General features: G+C 41.0%; 1 protein-coding gene across 1 annotated transcript in view; it reads right to left on the bottom strand.

The window, feature by feature from the left end:
• Nucleotides 1-983: 983 nt before the first annotated feature.
• Nucleotides 984-25556, bottom strand: part of OSBPL10 (oxysterol binding protein like 10) — a 125455-nt gene continuing 100882 nt past the window's right edge. The window contains exons 8-12 of the mRNA XM_067291466.1: nucleotides 20806-21289; nucleotides 11921-12107; nucleotides 10312-10494; nucleotides 5601-5754; nucleotides 984-4837 (exon numbers count right to left, since the gene is read on the bottom strand). Coding sequence (XP_067147567.1) covers nucleotides 4793-4837; nucleotides 5601-5754; nucleotides 10312-10494; nucleotides 11921-12107; nucleotides 20806-21289 — 1053 coding nt within the window. The 3' untranslated portion in view covers nucleotides 984-4792. The remainder of the gene's footprint in view (nucleotides 4838-5600; nucleotides 5755-10311; nucleotides 10495-11920; nucleotides 12108-20805; nucleotides 21290-25556) is intronic.

Here is a 25556-nt window from a genome sequence, read left to right as displayed (position 1 = left end):
GGCCAAGAAAAAGGCTTAAGCCTTTTGGCTTTGGCTGAAGCCCTATGGCCTTCAGTTGCTAAGAAAGTAAAAAGGCAAGTGTCTAGAAGCCAGTATTGCTAACTTTTGTATCACTTAATCATCACTGTTGAAAGCAAAGAACACGGACAGTACTATTGGTTATCCCAGGAGAAATTACTTGATTTGTAGAGGTAATTCCATACCGGGGGGGGGGGGGGGGGAATTTAGTTGAATATCTTGATATATTTACTCTTGAAAAAAGTTAACTGCTTTGTGACTTAGCCCTCTCTACATATCAATCAGTCTTGTTATCAATAAAAACTGAAATCATACTCTGCTGTGACTAAAACTGTCAGTGATTTACATAGGCCAAAGGGGCAACCTTGTTTGACATAACATAATCAAAGCTCCCAGGAGCTCTGTTTGTTTGCAAGGGCTTCCTGCTCACTGAGGCTGCTAGCACCCAGTTTATGTAGAAGCCCTCTGGTAAATGGACCAGCTAGTGGTAGTCTGAGGAACTAAATATGACCTGCAAAGTACTCAAAATATGGGACAAATTTAAAAACACCACCTTTGGGCAAGAAAACAGCAATTTTAATGACTAGGTTCCTCCAAGGTTAAGACAAAGCTATTTTTGACACTTCAGAATGCATGTTTTCAGCTTGTGCTGGCTAGACAGCCAGAAAATCTAGGGTACAGGGTGTGTGTGTGGGGGGGGGGGTTTGTCCTCCTCACTTACCATATCTATCTGTGCTGTTCACTGAGAAAAGTTACTTGGATGCCTAAATAGTAGCCCATCCTGGCTTTTACCCGACAACTAAAGATCTCTCTAGCTTAGTCATATTACTTATTTGTGCATTAAACTGCACAGAGATGCTGGTGTTAATTCCAGCAGCTGCAGGACACCCATCAGCAACGTCAATGCCCGAAGTCCCGCAGCACTCGGCCCTGGGCTCTGGTCTGAACCGCAGTGGCAAAAGCTACAAGGCAACTCTGCACCAGAACCAAATTTAAATTCCTCCAGGCCATGGCCTTGAAGCAGTGCAATGAAAGGAAATGAACACGACTGAATAGCTTTTCCTGTCCTATTTACAGCCAGTGGTGTTTTCTGCATTTTGCATAATAACAAAATGTTCTGGCATGACAGTTTCCAACAGTGTGGGCAAATATTTAGAATAAACCAGAACTGCATTCACTAAAACTTGAAAAACTCAGCTCAGGATCACTGAAGTCTCTCATATGCATATTTTTCCCATACAACAGTGTTCAATGCTGCAATACTTTGGAGTTGTATTTTAAGATGCATCTAACCAAGAATCTCTGTAATTACAAACTTTAAATGAAATATTTTCAGCAACAAGGGAACACTGTAACCTAGTTTCCTTTATGTTTGTCACAAAAAATCATATGCTCCCCAGCCCTTCATGAAGCTGTGATGCTGCCCAGCCCTATTTGCCCAGTGTTGCGCTGTCCAAATTAAACAAAAACTTACCTATAAGGTATGTGGCAATAATATAACAGGAAAAAAGGGAAGAAAAAAAAAAGGATTCAATTGACAAGTCACTTGTATCAGAACCATGAAAACAGATTACATGTACCAAAGTTGTATACCGCTTCTGGACATCTCAGTAAATAATACCAATTAACTAATGCTTCAATGGAAAGAGAAAGGGCATCCCACTGCTAAATGAAACAAATCTTTTATTCATGAGCATTGTCATTTTAAATTCACAAATTAGGAAAGGAAGGCAAATCAGAAGAGACTGCCAGAGCATCTTTTAAATGATAAAGGTGTAAATTTGCATTCTGACCATTTCTACTTTAAGGAAGAAAAAAGAACGAACAAACAAAAGAAAAAAAAAAGGTTGCATAGGCTTTCTACAGGTGTGCACAAAAAAAGACCTGAAGTACATGTAGAATTTTACATTACAATACATTGGCTACTTGAAAATATTCACTTGCAAGTCCAAGACAGCTATTGGAACAACTTACAGAACAAGGCTCAGGAATACTTAATTTTCAGTCTTGTAAAATATACTGAGTACATAACCATCAGAAAAATAAAATGACACTTCTTGTGAATCTTGTTCTGTAATCTCTTGTTGATAAGATCTTTTCAAAAAGGATTATTTTTATGCCTGCCTCTCCCAAGTTACTTTGGAAAAGAAACAGTGATGGTGGCATCAGGGGATTCTTCACAGCATCAAAACAAAGCACTTCTCAGAGCACAAGTGGAATGTTCTTGGCATGCAAAAACAACCAACCATGCAGACAGAAATCTTCAATAAGTTACAAGCATGAAGTTATTCAAATTTCTCCTTAAAAGAAGAGCTACAGCATCTTTGTAGCTTCGACAGTCATACCATCAAAGCTGTAAGAGGTCTACTCTTTCAGGAGTGTAGGCATGCATGCCTGACAAAAGAGGCTGTTTTTAATGAATATGTGGCTAGTTCTTTGGTGTATGAAAGTCAAAGTTTGGGAGGACACGTTCCATTGTGTTTAAATCTGCATTTTCGATTTTTCTTTGTAGTGATATTATAATCGGTATTAATAGTTCTAGTTACTTACCAGACTAACCTCTAAAAGAAGAATGGATCCATTATAAATTAATTCTTGCAGGTGATAAAGTATGAGATTTCCTGATGATACTTGGTAGTAGTTCAGTGCTTACTGCAAGAGCATCATTTTTATGTTGTTACAGAAAAACATTAACTATACCTAAAAATAATTTTTTTCTTAAAAAAAAAAGTGTCAGTTACAAAATCAAGCTCATACAGTCTGCTTTTTTTTAAAAAATAGGATTTAAGTCATTAATAACACTAATCTTTCTAATGTGCAAGAAAAAGTATATACAAGCAGACAAAATAGCATTTAGGAGGAAAAGAAGACCACAGCTCATTTAAGAAGGATCTGAAGTTCAAAATTTAAAGATCTATTAAATGTCATGTCCAAATGACTAATTAATGGGATGTTTCCTTATGTACACACCTCTATATAGCCTTTTCAGTTGCCCGAGACATTTTAATATCTACCAAAAAATAAAGTGTTATAAAATGCAAGACACCAGAACAGATATAAGCAGTGCTTTGACCTAAATATATCTGAGTAATATCTATAAAGCATAAGCTATTGTATTAAGAAAGCAGACAAAAGGCACAAAATTAATCAGTACTACAGAAAGGTAGGCATCCATGCTACTGTATGTTAGAAATATAGTGGGGGGGTTTTTAAAAGGGCACTGTAAAAAGAAGCACTGAGCAGAAGTCAGCACGTTTTACATTTGTTTCTTTTTGTTGCTTTTTTCAAAAACATCTTTTAACAAATACTAACTAAAATGCAACTAAGCGTTAACACTTCAAATTTTTAGAATCCACTTTCCTAGAGCCACAGTGCTTAGCTTGCAAAGCAAGATCAAACTACAAGATGGTTTGTTTACTTTACAAAACAAATTATGTCCCATTTCATTTGTTTCATTAATAATGTTCTCATTTCAGTGTAGTAATTTACAGTGTAGTAATTTAGTGACTTTTACATCAGAAAATCATTTATCTGGGAAGGTTGGTTATATCATCTCTTGTCACGAGAAAGCATCAGAAAGCAATCAACTGGGCCAAAAGCAAAAGAAATCAAAACACAGGTCTGCTTGCAGCTTTAATATGGCATCCAGGGCTCTGACCATTTAAGCTCTTTCCAACTTCACAGCAGCAGCATAAGAAATCGGCGTCTCCACTGGCAGGGAAGGCTCGCGCCTGTCAGAGCAGGACTCAGCCCAGCCTCACCCCCTCAGTTCCCAGTCTGGCATCTTCACGCAAGCACAGCAGCAGCAGTACAAGTGAAAATGCTAGGCTGCGAACTGGGGTGGCTCAGGCACGGGCTACCACCCTGCTACGCTGCCTCTTATCTGAGGGTGGAAAGCTGAGGCAAGGGCAAGGCTGAATACCACAGCTCCATCCTCCAGAAGTGATTTAACAGAACAGCTAGGACAGGTTAACCCAGTAGCATTGGCGTGACAATGGCCAAGGACGTTACCCAGCTAGACCAAAACTATCAGAGCAGGTGGCTCACTAGCAACCAGAAATCTACCAAACATCTTGAAGTACAAACAAACCAAGGAGCGAGGACGCAACGGGTTAGTGCGAACAAAGATCTGGAGAAGGTATTGCTACTTCTTATAAGATGGCAGAAAATTCACACTTATAGTGACAGGAAACATGCTCTTAAATCAACATCCCGAAGAGAGTGCAGTCAGTGTATCATTCTTATGTCAAAGTGAGTTACTCAATGACTGATAAGACTGAATGGCTGCCATGAAGTGACACATCACATTTTAAGTGCAAAACATTTTTGGCAAAAGTGAAAAATAGAAAACCTTAACCAGTACTAATAAAAAAGTATTTTTAAATACTAACATAGGGCCTGGTCCTGCAAGCACATAACTCAGGGAACCCTACCTGATTTCAGTGAGAGTTTTATGCCCTAACACTTAGAGGATAAGGTCTTTAAATCACTGTTAGTGTTTATGCTTTGTTTACATGTAGTGTAAATAATACACAAACACACATACACACTGTGTGTATATATGTAAGTGTGTATGTGTGTGTCTATACATACACACAAAATTGCTCCTGAATAAATTTGAGCTTGTGGTTATTCTGAGATGCATCATTCACAGTATATAGCTTCTCATTTGTATCTTCTGATAACAGGAACTATTCAATGACATCTTAAAGTTATACACTGTATCATTTTAATGCCTTTAAGGTAAATGCTGTGAGACAACAGCTCTATCTTGTCAATGGGTCTTCCAGAGAGGATTCAAGTACAGCCAGCCATCGCCCTGTAAGAAAATTAGGCAGAGTTTACAAACAAGATTTATACATATTGAATCTGCGTACGTACACATAAAAAACTAAAATAGTACCAATCAACACAAGAAACCATAACTGTCATCTGAAAATTCTGTGCTTAATGCATTTACAAATAATTTGGGCAGGAGGAAATAAATTAGAAGGGGGAGAAAAGCAAGTCTGAGAACTGCTGTTTTAAATAGTTATACGTACTAGATAACTTAACAATATGGTCACACAGTAATTCCCTAATTAAGTCTTATTTCCCCTTCCCCTTTCCTCTTAGAAAGAGCAAAGCTTAACTTAGTGTAATCTATTTCATTTAAAGTAGATGAAATCCAAGACTCTGTTTAGTCTCTTCACACATGTTGGATAAATATCCCAAGATCACGTTCTCATTAATATGCCGAGATCAAGATCAGCAGAAGATGTGAGTACAGAGCGTTTGCAAATCAAGCTGTGCATTTCAAGGTAAAAAGTTTAGCTTTAGGGTGCCTAACATTTAGGTCGCATCATTAAAAATTCAGGTTAAAATAAATGTAACTAAAGGAAGGTGTAAAACTTTACAAAAATGCACAAGGAACAGCCCATTGCTCTTCTCCAAGAGCCAAATTCTGGCAACACAAAACAAAGGAAACACCCAGCGATCTATAGTAACAACAGCCCTGGTAAAAACCACAAGCTGGTTCATTTGTAGCAGCATCCCCATGTGCGCAAAGATGCTATTGGGTCTTAAAAAGATAACAAAAGTACCTCTTTGGCAAAATATTTTGGTTTCCATGGTGTTGTAAGAGCCATACGTTGCCTCTCCTCTGCTCGCTGTCTCTCTTCAAGATGGTGCTTGTGTTCGGTTGCTGCATCAATATTACCTTCTTTCAGAGAATTGGTGACGTGTTGCCAAAGGTGCCTGAGTGATCAATAAGAAGCACAAGTGAGAGAGTAAGAATTCCTCTGCCGTAGTCAAGTGCCCGGCTGAAACAAAAGCACGGTGAGGGGCAGGCTCATGGCATGTTCTCCGTGCCATTTTTGAAAGTCACGTAGCTTGTGAACCATCACTTTTTCTAGGATGGTCATTGCATTTGTGGAACAGATTTTCAGACTTGCTCAACTCCCAGTATTTCACCATGCAAGTTAACTTTCTCAATATCTTTTGCTGATGTTCCTGACTCTGGACAACCTGACCTGTTCCCTCTAAACAAACAATTTTTGTTTTTAATCATTTCCTGTTTACATTTTCATTATTGATGATCCACCCCTAAATGAGAAGCATTTATTCTGCACTTACGTACAGATAACTTTCAAATTATAAGGGAATGTTAGACAAAAGCCAGGAGTACATTAAATTTGAACACCGACTGTTCCCACCAGGTTACTAGCAGGGGAAGTGATGCACTGATCCTAAGCAGCCCTTCTAGATCTGTGCTGTACGTTCCCACTTCACTATCAGTTTACAACCAATTTTCTTTTTCCACGCGATTGACAATACTCAGATGCAATGCCTTTTCACACTGTATTAGCCTAGTAACAACTTTGCCCAGAAAAATCCTGATGAGAAACTGAGCGCAGCTTTCACATATTTCTAGGGCTATTTAAATGAGTTTCTGTTTATAATCTGATAAACTGCATTTATAATTTGCTTACTAGCATGAAACTAGGGGGAAAAATGAGTTTGTGATAAATAAGTAGAAAATCGAAGTAGAAAAGTACATAAATAAGTAGAAATAAGTAATAAGTAGAAAATTTAAGTAGAAAATGACATCTGACCCTGCACAATGACTCAAGACACACATATGTACAATAAAGAAAACATATTTACAGATTATAAAATGAAGCTCAGCTGACTCATGTTTTTAATTTGTTTGACTGGGAGAGACAGGATCCACCTCACTAAATGGGGCATATGCGTGTTGGCCAACCCGGTAAGGAGGGCTTTAAACTAGGAAAGATGGGGGAAGGGGAGAGTTATAGAGACCATGCAGTCAGCAAAACAGGGCTCAAGTGGCGATACCTCCAGCAACTGCACGCAGCTAAGGAAGTACCTACAAGACAAGACTACGGGGAAACCTCTTGCACCCCTCCTAGGAAATCAGCATGCTCAAATACCTCTCTGAAGTGCACAAAGTGCCTGTACACAAATGCACGCAGCATGGAGAAAACAGGAGGAATTAAGAGATTTGTGTGCAGTTGCAGGGCTGTGATTTCACTGTGGTTAAGGAGACATGGTGGGACAGTCACATGACTGAAATGCTGCCACGGATGGCTACAGGTTCTTTAGGAAGGACAGGCCAGGAAGGTGAGCGGGGAGGAGTTGCCCTTTGTGTGAGAGAGCAACTGGAATGTATGGAGCTCTGCCTAGGGGTGGATGAAGAGCTGGCTGAAAGCTTATGGGTAAGGAAGGGCAGGCTAGCATGGGTGACACTGTTGTGGGTGTCTGTTGCAGGCCACCTGATCAGGAAGAGGAAGTAGATGAAGCCTTCTACAGACAGCTGGAAGTAGCCTCACAATTACAGGCCCTGGTTCTCATGGGGGACTTCAACCACCCTGATATCTGCTGGAAAGACAACACAGCTAGGCACAAACAGTCCCGGAGGTTCCTGCAGAGCATTGATGATAACTTTTTGACACAGAGGATGGAGGAGTCAACAAGGAGAGGTGTGCTGCTGGACCTTGTACCAACAAACAAGGAAGGGCTGGTTGGAGATGTGAAGACTGGGGGCAGCCTTGGCTGCAGTGACCATGAGATGGTGGAGTTCAGGATCCTGCGAGGAGGAGGCAGGGCAATAAGTAGGATCACAACCCTGGACTTCAGGAGAGCAAACTTTGGCCGATTCAGGGACCTGCTTGAAAGAATTCCATGGGATAGGCCCCTAGAAGGAGGAGGGGTCCAAGAGAGCTGGTTAATATTCAAGGATCCTCCAGGCTCAAGAACGGTGCATCCCAATGAGCAAGAAGTTGTGAAAAGAGGGCAGGAAACCTGTATAGATGAACAAAGAGCTCCTGGCAAAACTCAAACAGAAGAAGAAAGTATACAGAATGTGGAAAGGGGGACAGGCCACTTGGGAGGAATATAGGGACATTGTCCAACTATGCAGGGATGGGACTAGGAAGGCCAAGGCCCATTTGGAGCTGAATCTGGCAAGAGATGTCAAGGACAGCAAGAAGGGCTTCTTTAAATACATCAGGAAGAAAAAGGCGGCTAGGGAGAATGTGGGTCTGCTACTGAATGGGGCAGTGGCCCTGGTGACGAAGGATACAGAGAAGGCAGAGTTACTGAATGCCTTCTTTGCTTTGGTCTTTACTGCTAAGACCAGCCCTCAGGAATCCCGGACCCTGGAGACCAGGGAGAAAGCCTGGAGAAAGGGAGACTTTCCCTTGCTGGAGGAGGATCAGGTTAGAGATCATTTAGGCAAACTTAACACCCACAAGTCTATAGGCCCTGATGGGATGCACCACAAGTGATGAGGGAGCTGGTGGACATCATCGCTAGGCCACTCTCAATCATCTTTGAAAGGACATAGAAATCAGGAGAGGTGCCTGAGAACTGGAAGAAAGCTAATGTCACTTAGTCTTCAAAAAGGGCAAGAAGGAGGACCTGGGAAACTCCAGGCCAAACAGCCTCACCTGCATCCCTGGAAAGGCAACAGAGCAGCTCATCCTGGAGGCCATCTCTAAGCATGTGAAGAATAAGAAGCTGATCAAGAGTAGTCAGCATGGATTCACAAAGCAGAAATCATGCTTAACCAATCTGATAGCCTTCTATGATGGAATGACTGGCTGGGTAGATGAGGGGAGAGCAGTGGATGTTGTCTACCTTGACTTCAGCAAGGCTTTCGACACTGTCTCCCAGAACATCCTCATAGACAAGCTCAGGAAGTGTGGGCTGGATGAGTGGACAGTGAGGTGGATTGAGAACTGGCTGAATGGCAGAGCTCAGAGGGTTGTGATCAGCAGTGCAGAGTCTAGTTGGAGGCCTGTAGCTAGTGGTGTCCCCCAGGGGTCAATACTGGGTCCAGTCTTGTTCAACTTCCTCATCAGTGACCTGGATGAAGGGATAGAGTGCACCCTCAGCAAGTCTGATGATGATACAAAACTGGGAGGAGTGGCTGATACCCCAGAGGGCTGTGCTGCCATTCAGAGAGACCTGGACAGGCTGGAGAGCTGGGCGGAGAGGAACCTCATGAAGTTCAACAAAGGCAAGTGCAGGGTCCTGCACCTAGGGAGGAATAACCCCCTGCACCAGTACAGGTTGGGGGTTGACCTGCTGGAAAGCAGCTCTGCTGAGAAGGACCTGGGAGTGCTGGTGGACACCAAGTTAACCATGAGGCAGCAATGTGCCCTTGTGGCCAAGAAGGCCAATGGTATCCTGGGCTGCATCAGAAAGAGTGTTGCCAGCAGGTCGAGGGAGGTGATTCTCCCCCTCTACTCAGCCCTGGTGAGGCCACATCTGGAGTGCTGTGTCCAGTTCTGGGCTCCCCAGTAGAAGAGAGACATGGCACTACTGGAGCAAGTGCAGCAAAGGGCTACAAAGATGATTAGGGGACTGGAGCATCTCTCTTATGAGGAAAGGCTGAGAAAGCTGGGCCTGTTCAGCCTGGAGAAGAGAAGGCTGAGGGGGGATCTTATCAATGTGTACAAGTACCTGAAGGGAGAGTGTAAAGAGGATGGGGCCAGACTCTTCTCAGTGGTGCCCAGCAATAGGACAAGAGGCAACGAGCACAAACTGAACCATGGGAAGTTCCATCTGAACATGAGGAAAAACTTCTTTACTGTGAGGGTGACAGAGCACTGGAACAGGTTGCCCAGAGAGGTTGTGGAGTCTCCTTCTCTGGAGATATTCAAAACCTGCCTAGATGCAATCCTGGGCAACGTGCTCTAGGTCACCCTGCTTAAGCAGGCAGGTTGGACTAGATGATCTCCAGAGGTCCCTTCCAACCTCAGCAATTCTGTGATTCTGTAAATCCTTCAATAAAGTGCTCCTAAACTCAATAAAAATATTGATTTTCTGAAGATAAGTGTAAACAGATATTGATGATGAATACCAGAACAAGTCTTTTCTGATGTACTGAGTCAGGCACATGATGCGAGTCTTGAGAGCCTTAAAAACACATGTGTATTACATGAAATTCCAGTGTGAACATGAAGAGTTACCTACAACAAATTGAGCAATTGGACTGCCATGTTACAACCACTCATAAAAGTAGGCAGAACACTGCATTACCTTTTTCAAATGCTTATTAAAATGAATACAAGCATTTTTCCTCTACAAAATTAAAATATACGTCATTATAATGTAATTTATGTACTGAAGAACTAACACATACAGCTTCAGCTACCTGTGCCTAGGATCAACGTGCTATATGAAGAAAGGCTTTTTGAATCACACCATTTTTAACTACAGTTTGCTTCTCTATTCTGTTCTCACCAAAAGTTCAGAAGCAGAATATTATAATGCCTTTGTCCTCACCTTGATTCCAGTGGGCCTTGTTTTGCTATTGGTCTAATCTTTTTCCTGATAACAGGTAGTTTGGTAGTGTCAATCACTTTGGTTTCTCCATTGCTGTAAGTAAATTCCAGCGTACCATTCCATTCTCCCTGTGCCTTGCACACAATGGTATTAGTGGGATTATGCTTCACTTCAGCTGTAACTCTAAGAGAAGAGGAATAAAAAAACCCACAAAAATAACTGGTACCATTTATTATCAGCATATGGAAAGGCTATCACAACTAAGCCTACGAGTATCTTTCTACATCTACAAAATAACATTTTGTAGTGACCGCCCCTAAAAAGAATGACTCGTGTAAGAAAGCTCTGCAAACATTTCACGGCAATAGCTTTTGTACCACACTCTCCTAAAGCACAGCAGTAATCAACATAAAATGCTAAATGCTCAGCTTTAATCCAGAACTTCTTACCTCACTGGCCTGAAAAGCAATCCCTTAAATTAGTCTGAAATTTTCAGTACAAGATTTTAAAGTTCATGTTTCACACCTGAACCTTAATGTTAGATACTTAAGTCAAAGATACTTATCTCAGATCTACAAAGTTTACTTTTTAGCTTCTGAGAAGCAGTGATTAAAATCCCTTCAATGGCTAGAGTGCCACGGTTTGAGAGCAAACAGAATAGAGAAGCAGGATGGGAAAACAAAATACAGAGGGGAATGGTGTGTAGGCACACATGTGTGTGCGCATACATGCATGCATGTACTTCTAACAACACATGACAAATAATTTATAAACTTAAATAAGTTTTAAAGTTATTAAAGTAATACAGCATGACTTTCCCAAATTTGCACTCTCTTTGATGGGTGCCAATACTAATCTGTGTCTTTTAGTAAAATCTCTGACAAAACAGTTCATGTTGATATTTTTTCCTGAACACAAGAATCATTAAAATAGTTGACTTGCATATGGAAGAATAATTAGATCAACTGCAATAAAACAGAGGTAACCATACAAAAACACACTATCCCAAGAGGTAACAGGGCCTTGTCATAGAAACTGCTATAATCCACAGCAGAACAAGAAAAGGGTCTGTGTATGCTTGTGACTGGGAGGTCATCAATTTGAGCATGAAACAAGCCAAACTGTCTTGCACTGCTCCTCTTCACACCATTGTAAAGTGAAACCAAAGACAGGTAAATAATATTTTCAGCTGGAATTTCAGAGCAGAAGTAGGAGTGCCCAGCAGGGAGCTACCACTATGGGTAGCAGCACTTGCGCTTCTCTGTTCCTTAGGGGAACAAAAGTCTGCTCCACTTGGCACACCAGTTCATCTGCAAGGCTCCCATAGAAGCAGCAACTGGTGTAGCTGGAGTACTGCCTTTCCTACACGCGCTTTTCTGATCCTGCACTGTGCACTAGTATACGAGTCATAATATGGGGCAAGCCATTTAAATACTTCACATCAATTTTTGTAAGTGAAAAAGCAAGTCACTTCAGACACTAACAGGAAAAGAAATCCAGATTTCTGTCAATAGAACAGTCTAACAGAAGAATTAAACAGGTGTCCAGGTAAGTCTTTTTATCGAAATCCAGCTGCAGGTCAGTAAGAATCAGACAGGAATACCCATACCTGTGGACTTTTCCTCCGTAGAAGGGCTTGGTGTGGAACGTGACCGTAGCAGAATAGCCAGTTCTGGCACAGTTGATGCTGACTTTACCTCCGAGCTCCACCCAGGGGATGGTGAGTATCGAGCGAGCATAGGCACTAGGCAGTGTGAAAACATACTCTTCGTCATGCTCCATTAAGTAAAGAACACCTAGGTAGGAAGAAGGTCGAAAGTGAAATAGTAAAACTTCACTTGTAAGACCTGGCAGTCACTGACCAGTTACTGCCACCCAGAGATGCTCCCCACAGAGACCCCATGGTGCAGCTTGCCAGGAAGGAGGGGACGCCTACTGAGGAAAAATACCTGCCCTCTGAAAGCAAGCTCTTGAGGCAAACCTGTTCAAAAATGCACAGTTCCGATGGCTACTTTGTGGTCCTTCATGGCACCAAATGGCTTACCAGAATAACTGGCTGGACTACTTATTTTGTGTTACTGACAAGTAATAAATTGTTAAAAATGGAAACGGGCCAATCTCTATTACCATTGAGACCAATCTCTCTATCATGGAGATCAAATTACTGGCAATTCTGTTTCAAACTATAAAGGTTCCTCCATCCTCAGCATTATGGGGCTATAACTAAAAACAAACAAACAAAAAAACCACCAACAAAAAACAGCAGAAGTTTTGAAGATTGCTTGGATCTACAAAGAAAGTTCCATGCCTGGCCAGAAGATCTTAGCCCCCTTCCCCATGTTAATGATACAGCTGTGTCCCCACCATAGCTGTAGTTTGGTTTTCAGGATGACAAAGAACAGTACATAAGATCAGGTAAAGAGCACCTTCAAACTCTGCACCCACAATTATGTAATGCCAAATATCTGTAGCATATCTTTGATTAGAGCTTTACACTCTTTTGCATCCCATTTAAAAACTGCCTAAGGACGAAAGTTATAGCTTTGAAAAGAATTTTTCACAACAGGGATTGAAAACAACCCATCACAGGAAGTACTGAGAGATCTTTGGGGAAAAAAAAAAAAAAAAAACAGGAAATCAATCTTGACATACAAACAGTAACAGTAACTGTTTAGCTACAAGATGAGCTTATGCAAATTTACCCTCACCCCCAGGCAGATAAGGAAAAAATTGAAATACATTATTAGCAGTATTTATTAGTTTGCCTCTCTGTTTATGGGAATAATGACACTAATCTTGCAAAATGATGTGAAATACAATGATGAAAAAGCACTAAGTAGGAACAAGGCACAACCACTGCCAGCATAAAAATATGACCTTAACGCTGTAAGAAAACACAAACCTAAATAACATTCTGAATTTAAAAGCACGAAGCTCTAATAGCATCATCATTTTAAAAACTGCCTCCTAATTAACAGAATTGAACACAGGCAAAGGAAGCTCCTAAACTCATCACTTCTGTCCTAACTGAACCTCTCCCACAAGAAACCGCTTTCAGCAAAGCGTAACACTGCTTGCAGCTCTTCGTGCTCAGGACTTCTGCAACCTCAGCCTGCCTGTAACAAAATGGCCAGCACCTTCACTCCAGCAACTTTGATGCAAATGACCTAAAGAGTGCAAAAAAGAAAAACACAGAAAAGCAATGTCACAAAAGGGCCTTTAATCATTTTGCCCTGGGTTGTCAGAAGTTGCTTGTGTAGCATGCTGAGCCCTCAACACAGTGGACAGTCAGGCCACGGCTAGAACAAACACATGTTTTGCCTTCGGCTTTCTCAGCCCCACACATCCAGGCAAACCCAAGCTCAAGACCCTGCAGGAAGGCTGAACTATGCAATTTGCCAAGGAAACTCAAAAGGAAAGCTCTGCTCATCACAGCACTCATTAAAAGGATGCTATTATAATACATTAATAAAGAAACCTTTTAATTAGATTGTGAAATTAAAAGAGAAATAAAGCTAGCTAATGCCTGCTGATGCAACACGCAGAAAGGAAAGCTGCCAGTCTGCCCTTGGGCTATCTCCACGTGGAGGACCACCACAGGTTTTAGACACACCTCTGTCACGCAGAGCAGGGAGGCTGAAGCTGAGGCTCCCTGGTTCCCAGACATGGGGACCACAGTCACGTGCGCTGACACCGAGGCCACATGGCTGCCCAGGCACAGGGCGCTCCTGAGCTCAGCCAGCCAGACGAAGGGAAGTCAGCCCAATAACGGGGACCATGATGGGCAATCAGAGACTAAGAACAAGAGCTGGGTTTTTCTCCTAACTGGAAAAAAAGAAAAGCCCCCTAAGCCAGGGCTCTGGCTGCACCATGACTGCTTCTGGGGTTGGTGGCAAGATTACCCAGGCAGGAGCCTGCAGGCACAGGCTCAGGTTGGCTGGGGCTGTACAACCTTCATTTAGCACCGACAGGAGGGCAAAGAGGCGAGAAGCTGGGAAACGGGTTCTCGAGATATCAGATTTGGGAGCGTTCCTTTTTCCTTTCTCCTCCTCTGGCCATTTATTCTCCATCTGCTTCACTGTGGACACAAGCAACAGCCCCGCAGCAGGCACCAGCAGCAGGAAGTGGCGGTGCCCGCGGTGGCAACACGAGGGCAGGGCACGTCCCAGCCGCAGCAGTCCAAGCAAAGATATGGTCCTCCCACAGGCAAAAGCACAGGCCACCTGGAAGCAGCGGCTTCCAGCAGGGTGGCTTTTTCAAGACAAAAAGGCCTAATATTAATGTACTGTGGTAAGATGCTGTGCTCGCTACTGGGGGTGGCGCAGGACTCTCGGGAATGGTGCCAAACACACTGAAAAGTGAACAGCAAATAACTGCAGTGACCTTTAATGTAAATATTTTTAACATACACAGCAGGTTAGATATTATCAGCTCTCTTGGCTGTAGTATCACCTATAAGTAAAAACAATTAGATATTTGACCTTAGAAAGGCCAGAAGTGAAATCTCCCAGTGCTGTAAGTGGTGTAAACATGGTCAAGCAGTATCTGCAGGCTTCAGCAATTTTTTTTCCTTAAACACCTGAGTAGACACATTTTTAATAAAGTGCTATCTCACCTGAAATTAGATTCTAATTAGTGAGCTGAAGTCTCAAGAATAAAGGAAAGGTTTTAAATATCCCTAACATGATATTACTTTTATTATCAACAGGTGTCTGTTAATTTTACACTCTGCCATTTGCAGAGCTCATGTGCAAAACTTAACTCAAGTACCACAAAGACTGCAGCTACGGAGCCGCGTCTGAACCGTGCTTCATGCTCTCTTTGCGAAGAGGAAGCCCACATGACACTGAGGGACAACATTTATATTTGCTACCAGAGTTTGAATTCATGCCCTAGCTTGCCTAGTTTTAATTTTGAGCAATTAAAGGCACAAAAAAATAAACTCTAATAGCTATTTTAGAGAGTACTGTGTACTTTTGACATCTGCTTGTATCATTTCACTGTATGTAATCAATCTTTAAAAATACTTGCTAAAAATATACAGGCTATTTTTCTTCCTTTGCTCCCCTATTTTTTTAAAACTAATTGGCTATAAGTAAATACAGATGAAATGTTGTAGAAGATTGTACCATTTTCAGTAATGTTTCCTCCTCTCACGTTAAAGAATCATGTTAGAAACTGCAGATTCCTTCAAAAAATCTTACAGGCAACTATTATGCAAGGAAAAAATGCATCAGTTACGTACTCTGCGAGGCAAAGCATATTTAGTAGTCTAGCATACCATTGGAAAAAATCCCAGAGAAGGGTGAATATTTGATAAACGGGTTCAGAAGTTTGAAATTCCCCTTTGAAACATCCTCAACACCAGTTATTCCTGCTTTTGATTAAGACAAAGTCACGCTCCCTTCCGTGATGCCTCAGCCTACATCAGAGGAAGTGATGTTAGCACCATGTAATTTTGCCTGTTTGACTGTTACATGGCCCTCACTGACACTGTAGCTTTGAGAATTGATTTTCCAGTCCCACATATTGACAAAACACACAGAGGAGGCTCGAGATCAATAAACCGGCTGAAGAGGCATGTGAAATTCGATGCTTCCCCCGATTGCTTGGTGCTCAATACAAACGTCCCTGGGTCATAAATGGCTTCAGGCAGTTTCCTAATTTATCAGGCTCTTCCCACTATTTACATTATTCATCGCATGGCACAGAGAAGAAGTTACGTAGGGGATGAACCACACTCGGTGGGCTTGGGCAGCATCAGCCACAGATTCACACAGGAAAATGTGAGATGCTACAACTGGGCTCTTCAGCTCCAAAACATTCCCGCAAACTGCACTGCACCATGTATTTTACAATAACTAGAGCCATTTGCTAAGTAATAATACGTGGCATACGGGAAATGTTCTGAAACCACCGGGCTAAAAATATTAACACAAAAATTAGTAAGAAGGAAATATTTTACTAGCTCCAGTTGCATGAAGCAGTCAATCTTTGGGGCTGGTAAGCTAAAAATTCACTTATGCATCAGAAATAGAAGTTATTCATTATATAATAATATAATTTACATATATTTTATACATATATATAAAAAAATGAACAGAGAATCTCAGAATAACTGTTTGCTGCTTTCATTTAGCTTTACCCTGGAAAATGCACTAAACCTTTTCCCTACCTACCAAATCTTTCAAAGGTTGATTTTAAATTTTAAAAATAATTTCTAGGAGCCTACGCCTCACTAGTTTTTAAAACATTTAAAATAGCAGCAGTAAAAACAACACATAACTAGCCCCTTGCTTATACAGAGCAATCCACCTAAAGATATGTTGATGTTCTCTACCAAATTAACCAGTGGATCAAGGCTAGACTTTTTGCTGGATTTTGCTGCTTTGGAGCAAAAATCAGTAGCAGTAAAGGAACACATGCAGCCCACACTGAGGTGTGCTCAACACGGCTTTTTCCACTGAAGTATCCTACACTACAACAACCAGCATCTGTCTGATGGTTCTTTGGATCCTGTAGAAAACATTAAATATTTACTTTAACTCTCCCATCCCTTGCCAATTTAAATCCTAACATGATTCTATTCATTCCAGCCTCTTCCCCTCCCTCACTCTCTCATTAGTACATAATTAACATCACCCAGAATTAGGGACTGTGCATGCAACATCAATTCTTATATGCAAAAATACTCTTTTCTGTTCAGGGTAGCTTTCTCATGAGGAAATTCAACTCTGACTACTCTGAAAAATGCTTTTTGTCATATAGTAAACAAAAAGCTACCGTATTTCATTTGTAAATCAGATTTAGTCTTCCCATATCCAAAGATGAAGGGCTAGCATAAAAAAAAAAACAAACCCTTTCACATAGATTTCCAGCAGTATCTTCCCACTCATTCTGCACCTCTGTAACTGATATTTACTTTGAACTAATAACAAAAATCACAGAAGGACAAAAAAAATCCTTCTCACTTTGAGGTGTAATATGCACTAAATATTGTAAAATTAAGATACTGAGCTATATCATTGGTATGACAGGACCGTACTGTTCTTAAATCTCATGATTATTTACACTCTTATAGAAGCCTTTGTACCTTCCAAGTCCCTCCTATTTCAGCAAATCCACTGGTCCTTCTGACAATAAAGCACAAAAAGCAACATGCCCAATACATCCAAGGACACTGCGACAATTAAAAAAAAAAGAAGTTTCGGGAGCACCACAGAAACTCCTTATAAAATATCAGTCCAAAAATGTACTACTACTCTACATAAATAGCCAACCACAGTACAGCAAGCTTCATTCAAGTATTAGCCACTCAAAAATACTTAGTAGAAAGCAAAGTTTCTAAATACATCACTGTTGCCGGTATTCAATACTTAAGTCACAGTTACAAGGCCAAACAAAATCACTCTGCGAAGTGTCTGGTGGTCACTACCTGCTGCTGAACTAGCTGAAACAGCAACTGCAGCACAATTAGTTTAGCTGTCCTCTAGTCTGCTTGGAATTGGCATTTTTTCCACATACATCAAATCGCACTGAATGAATACACAGTGCAACGAAACCACTATACTACCATCAGAATGACTTGAATAAAGTCTCAGGATGGGCATAGGTATATTACAAATATTAAGGAAACTTTCCTTTCAAGTGGCACATTGCTGAATCTAAAATTCATACAGATCTAGTAAAAAGTCAAAGGCATCAGTGTGCACAAAGCAACCTCTACAGCTTACTTGAAGCACTTCTCAATGCCACCAAACCAGTAGCCAGCAGGAGCTAGAAAAAGAAGTCGAGTGCTTAGCTGGGGTGGAGGGAAAGAGGACAGGAAAAAAATATCAATAGCACATGACTAGTCAGGTCATCCACTACACAGCAGCAACGACAACAAAAATTAGATTTCTGTGATTCATGACCCATCAGTTTGTCTCTTCTCAAAAGCAGGCTTGGCCATGCTGCTATCATGCCCAAGAACCTTGCTTAATCTGGTTTGAATGGCTTGTAATAAGGAGATCCCACAACCTCCTCTCCAGCCAACCTTATTGGCAGAAAGCTTCTCCCAGTAGCTAAGCTTAAGTTTCTACCCATCTTAACTATCTCTTTATATACTTTCCAATTAATACCATGTCCTTCCTCAGTCTAATCTTTGCCAGGCTAACTTGGCCCATTTAAAATGCTGCATTGCATAAAGTGTCCTTAAATACCAAGAAAATCCTCCAAATGATATTTCAAGTTAAAGAAGTATTAGGCTCTGCATTACCAGAAAGGGTAAGGTAAGAGACACATTTTTTCACATAAATCCGTATATTCAGCAATATATTCCCCAGTACTCATGCTGACCTCAGTTTACTATAGAATTTACATTTATATAATGCATGGAAAAAGTGTCTGCAGTAGTTTTTAATTTTTGCATAGCCAGACAAATCTACCCATCAAACTAATTAGGAAAATTTTCCTGGAACTAATATAAAACATATATATACACATATATTTGGACAAAGTATAGTTTCAAGTGAAGAAACTGCACTGCAAAGAAATCTTTATAAATCAACGCTGTCACATTGAGGCTGTGCACTTGCAAGTTATAAAAAAGATTCAGTGGGAGAAACTTCCCGCTCCTATTTCCAGTCCTCAACACACAACAGAAATGCTTGGGCGGCATTAGAGTTTCTCCACCGCTTCACAGAAGTGCTGTTGCCACGAGGTCACGTGCTTCTGCAGCGCTTACATGAAACAAACGTAACTGACAGCTACTAATTGGTAAGTCCAAATTTCCTCCCCAAATCCCCATCATAAAGACAGCGGCAAACCTTGTAATAAAAGGTCCACCATTAGAGACACTCCCCAAAGCCTGTCTCTACTCCTGGGATCCCTCCCAGGATCAGGGAAAAAAAAAGGGGGCAGGGGGAGGAGGACGGGGGAGGAAGAAGAAGAATTTCTTCTCACAAACACACATTAAACAATCTTTGGGCTAAGGAAGAAGTTAATTCCTACACCCATCATCTCACAAAACTGGGACATAGCAGGACTTTGAAGACTTAAATAATCCCCCCAGTTGACAACCTCAATCCTAGGGAATGATGTGTGCCAGCAGCGAGAAAAAGAAATTTCCTTACACCTGCATAATTATAAGCGAGTTTGCGTTTCATTTTATTTCCACTAAACATCTCCATTCACTGTGAAAACTAGTACTAGAAATAGGTATTTACTGGAAAAAATACAGCAAGTGAAACCAACAGCTCAGGCTTAAAGCAGGACAGCAAGGAGAGAGACAGGAGGACCCATCTCCCTTCTTTCTCTGACACTCCCTTCCCAATTCCTGTAACTCCATATTCAAAGCAGAGTATCAGAATCAGGGAGAAGGAAACAGCAGTGCTGTTAGAGGCTTTAGTTATCACAACAATATCAAACCCAGTGACAAGAAAGTTTCAAGACTCGTGTATTTGCAGTTACAAAAGAGGGACTATATTGACATGAGGAAAGAAGCCACTGTAGCCCTTTTCTACTATTTGTTCTTTAGTTCTGCCTAGTAGAGATAGCAGAACATCTCTATGTTTGGGGATATCAATTTTTCTTCAAAAATCAGAATAAGTGCTTTGTTTTTCTTAGTAACCAAAACCAATTCACTGTTGCTCATTCTACTTTTTTACTAACTAAAGCAAGTATTTACTGTAAGTTGTCCTTGTGCTTCTGTGATTATTTATTAAGAGCACAGTCTTAAAACTAGTTAAGACAAAACACTAAAAACCATACACAGGGAATTATCCTCAAATGGCAAAAGGGACTAAGTTGTTTAGAAACATTAAATCACTTCATTAGCAGTCAGTAGCCACACTGGTCCAGGTGTATTTGTCAGTTCAGATCATCCATTAATAATTTGTCACAATTCCCTGAATTCCTGAATTCATATTGAGCAATGATTTATCACAAAGCAGGCTGGTGTATGATATAACAAATCATGATTTTTATCTCACCTACATGACTTGCTATAAAGCTTGAGATAATACATTAATTCAGTAAACTACAGAAACCGCAATTCTTGACAGAAGCTATGAGAAAAGAATGAAAGGTTTAAGTACAAACATGTAATTTTTCTATTACTTTGCTTCAATTGTGAAACTGTTCCATACTGAATTGGGTATTATTTTAAAAATGATCAAGACAATTAAAAACATTCTTACAGGATACACCGTCAGTATCCATTTGGTATTACAATTTAACACACTACTACACTTCAGATATAATTAACAGTCTCAAATATGCACCCTTATCTTTACATGTGCAATGTCTCACATACACATATGGGCAGTACAACAACAACAAAATCTGAACAGTTACACAAACCCTACAGTTTTAATTCCAAACTTCACAGAAACAAATGCCACAAGGTTCAAATAAAAAGTCAGAGGGAGAGCGAGCGGTTAACTATATGGATTTCTGTTGTATTGACACGCACAATATTCTCCTCAAAAAATAAAATAAAAGCATATTTCTTACCTTCACCTACCATAGAAACACCTATTGACATGCCCATAAACTTGCTTTTGGTCCATACGTGAGCGTTCACACACATTTTCTTCTCTTTGCACTCACAGTAAAAGCAAGATACTGGCGGATGGTGGGACACTTGTTCGGCTACAAACCTCAGCTTGTAGCACACGGACTGGTCCTGGCCAAACTCCTTGGCTGGGTCCTTCGAAAGCGCAGAGGCGCCATTAGTTCTGAACGGTTTCACTTTGTCCATAGGCACGTCCCACGAGCAATGAAAGGTTTCGCCGATTATGGGGTTATAGGGTTTCTTGGCCACGGCTCCCTTGCGGCCTTCGTGAAAAGCTGTGAGATAATACTCCACAAAGCAGAGAATTCTTTCCTCGGCAGTGGCTCCAGCTGCAATTGACAAAAACAGGTCTGGATGGGCCATGAAATTTGCATACATCTCCAGCAGGGATCTTTTCTCCAAAATAAAGGTTGGAAGCACTACCTGTATGCAAAGCAGACAAAGGCAGATGTGATTGCCCCACCACCACACTACAGCGGGGGTGAGGGGGAAGGGAACAGTTAAGACAGCTGCAATTCTGGCTTAGCCAAGTTTCAGGAGAGCATTTTTTCCCTCCCCTCTGCCACAGCAATTTCGGTTTGTTTGCAGTGTGAATAATGAGCCAAGGAAAAATCAACAGCCTTGATAGCTGTGCAGACTGCTTCCTATTTCATTATGATTCTCAACAGTAGTTCACGCAACAGGGATGTGCTGTTCCAATCACATGAACATTCCCCTTTTCCTCTCCTCACAGCTCACAAACAAACCATTGTTTTAATTGTTCTCCTTGTTTACAGGACACAAAAGCACACTTTGATGTGAATTAATTTAGTTCTAAAATCAACAAACCCAACTGATCATTAACCCTCTAAAAAAAGGGAGGGGAGCCCTCCCAAACCACTAGAAGATGGGCATTTTATGTAAACAAGCACATCGCCAGCCCCCCAAGCGATGGAGAACATACAGGCACATCTACCCCTTACAGCAAACGACCAGGCTCCCCATTTCGCTCCCGGGCCCTTGATCACCCACTGCGCATGGGTATGTACTGGGTCACTCTCAAGGGTGAACCAAGCCAACAAGGTCCAACCCACACAAGTGTCAGGTGTGTTTCTGAGGATAAAATCAGCCTCAGGACCCTTTCCAAGAGACCCAAGGGAGGAAAATGCTCCAGGTTCAGCTCCCTCTGCCCTGTACTGTCCCCCTGTCAAAGTCCCTGCCACTCCCACGCTCTCCTGTCAGCACATCCCCTTGGTTTCATACTACACTACACTACTGTGGTGGGCCACAGCACACCTTCACCTTATTTCTGGCACGTTGAAGCAAACAAAAAAGCACACAAACCCTTGCAGTTATGTCCTAGGGCTACAGAGGCCCTGTGGGGCCCAGAGGAAAGCCAGGGCTGAGCCCTGGGCAGCCTACACTGCAGGGGCCCAGCCCCCAGCAACCCGGATGCAACCTCTGCAGTGGTTCATCTACCAAAGCAGATGTCAAAGTCACCCGCTTAGAAACAATACTTTGGTAAAAGCTTTCAGTAAAACATCGTGAAGTGCACTGAAGGACAGGCAAGGGCTGCACAACCTGCAAGAATTTATTTCTCCCCATTCCTTCTCTCACCCCGCGCCCCAACCCTCCACAGCTTGCGCAGGGCAGCCGCAGGGGAGCTCCGAGGTCCCTCCTGCCATGACAAGGAACAGATCTGTCCTTGACAGACAAAAATCTACCTAGAATCAAACAGGGACTCCATGATGCCCCATGCAGAACAACTGTCATACTCTATAAAAAAAAACAACCAACAGTCACACAGAGAAATGTGTGACCAGGGTCACACAAACAAATTCTTCTGCTTTCCTCTCTTCAGCTCCCTTCTTTCTTCTCTTTAGTTCTTCACTGCATTTACTCTTTCTCCTTTCCCAAAAGTGAGGGCTAGTTACAGCAGGCAAGGAACCACCCTTGAAACTTAAATAAATTTCCTTCCCCCCAATTCTGAGTCAGACTAAAGAACAGTTTCATCCTTTTGGATCCCATGGATAATGAAAAAGAAGGTATCAAACTTTTATTGAAGGTTTAGCTCTTTAAATAACAAAAAAATATTTTTTTTCCAGTCACAATAGCCCAAACTCAATCAATTTATCTACATAGTAAGTCAACATACTGCAAGTGCATAAAAACAGATCATCATTCAGTTTGGTGGCATACATACCTACTATATATATATGTATGTATGCTACCAAACTGAATATATATATTCATTATGAATATTATATATTCATTTATATATTTTTTAAATGTGTATATATAATATATAAAAATATATATAGTGTTTTACAGGTGAATAATTTTTACAAATTTAGATATAAATCAAGCAAATTTGTTCCTGTAATATTCCTCTGATTCTGTAAGCCTTGAGGACTCTGCTTGGTTTCTCTTACTAACCTAGGCCATAATCTTTCAACTTGCTGCATGTATTTGCATCTCTGCATCTAAATGGAGCCCCCTAAAGATGCAGGATCCAAATGTCACACTATGTATGACAAACTGTTCAGTGCTAAAGAGAGGCTATGGTGCCCATGATGGTATGATAGTGCTGGAGGAGGGGCTGAGGGGATTAACTTTTAGAAAGTGAAATTTAAAACTTTGGAAGGAAAAGTGGAGAGTTAGCAGATTGTCTTACGGTATTTTTAGCTTTTGAAACCACTCCATTTTGATCTTACTTGCAACATTTTCATTCTGACAAAACATTTATTGTCCAATACAATTAAAAAAAAATTAATTCAGCATTACTAACATTCAATGCAAGATCTCATTTTAATATAAACTGAACACTCAAAGACCGGGTTATCAAAGGGGAAAACAAAAGCAGAACATGGGGGGGGGGGGGGGGTGGTTAAGGAGAGAAAAACACGCAGCTGTGTCCAGAAATACTAGAAGCAACTACGAGTTCACTACGTAGACTTCAGGCAAGCAAAGGTAGAGAAGCTTATTTCAATAAACTCTGCTCCACATCTCTCTATATGCCCAAGTGGCTACCTGTATAAAGAGTGGCCTTTATTAGCACAAATGGGGGAGAAGGCAAGGAAACTAGGGACCCTACTTAAGATGATGCAAATTTTATGATAAAACATAAAGACTTAAGTGGTTTCATCCTGTTGACTTGCTCATGGAAATGCAGCCCTCATATCTACTCTCTCAACTACCAGCTCTATGCTTTGCAACTTATACACTTAACACAGCTATGCCTACATAGCCACTAAATAAGACATTAAGAACCACTGGACACACTTCATTATTCAGTTTCAGGTACCAATTTAAAATTTTAATAAAGTTTGAACTCCAGCTCAAGTTATCTTGTTTTAAAAGCCCAACTAAAAAGGGAATCTACATCCTCGCTTGTAAGTGGGAAAGGATCCACTGCAAAACAAGAGTAATTGAATTGTTTCCTCAAAAGGAGGCAGAACTATATATGAAAAATACTTGCGGTTTAAAGTTTACACAATTACAATATTACAAGAAATGCCTAGAAAACATTCCCTCTTACTAAATATCCTCACAGCCTGTAAGTAAAATGTAACTTCACCACAAACTACCATAGCCAAGAACACACACCAGCCAATTTTTTTTTCTTTTTTTGGTAACTGGTCCTCTCTCGAATTGGCTTGTGCAGTTTTCAAAGAAATAAATAAAATTCAGAAGCATACAGTATTCCCCTTGCCAGCGCTGGACCATCACATCCTTGTGCTAGTACTCCAGCTTCCAGAGGAACAAGGTTTTCAACTCCTCCACAGCCAAACAGAATACACTACCTGGAAAACTACACGTCAGATCTACATTCTTTATACTGTTTCCGGACTACAAAGTTTTTTGGTTTTTTGTAATTGTATAAAAGGACAAAACCGCCTAATTCTTCCCTCTAAGGAAAAGCTGGCAATGACATAAAAATGGCTGGAATAGCCTTGCAGAGCACATACCAATAGGTTAAGTCTTGCAGCAAAGAACCTCCCTGCTACATTCTAAAAAAGTCAGAAAAGCCTCTATTCTTCTCCCTCAGGCTTCTAAGTAAAAATAAAGTGGTTTAACACGTATTCTTCCCTTTTTCTTGAGGTTAGAAAAAGGGTATTGGTTCAGAGCTTGATTTTAATCCCCTTCTAGGCTTGAATTCACCTATACTTAATTAGATCTGAATGCAGCTAAAAAAAACAAAGAGCATAACTTCTTAAGAACAGAGATATTCATCCCTTTTTCTACTATTTACTTTGAGGCAAAACACAGGTGTCAGCACTGTTCCCTATACCTTTTTTCCTCCAGAAACCCGAACAGGGCATGCCATGCTGAGAGTATCACTACCTCAGGGGAATGCTTTTGTCCCTCTCATCTGTGTCACTGCAGGAACAAAATGGACTATTTTCATCCCACTTGCATTGTAAAGTTTGAAACCAACTCAAGAACTTAGACACAGGAAGCAAATGTTAATTTACCCTACAATGTTAGTGTTGATATCCTACACAATTATTGGCAACACTTTTATATACAGTAACAGTGCTTTATTTTTAGCACAGTAGTAACTGTGTAGGAAAGGTGAAGGAATGTGGGAGAGTCGTCAGCCATCTGTACAAACTGTTAGCATTAATCCATTAAATGCCAATTGCCAATACCTTTATCAGGCTGACAGTGATTTTTGGCACTATTTTTCATTAAAAAATAAGGTTTAAAG

The sequence above is a fragment of the Apteryx mantelli genome, chromosome 2, assembly GCF_036417845.1.
Source record: "Apteryx mantelli isolate bAptMan1 chromosome 2, bAptMan1.hap1, whole genome shotgun sequence".
Lineage (NCBI taxonomy): Eukaryota > Metazoa > Chordata > Aves > Apterygiformes > Apterygidae > Apteryx > Apteryx mantelli.
Note: the sequence above shows the minus strand (reverse complement) of the source record. Positions and strands in the feature narration are given on the sequence as shown.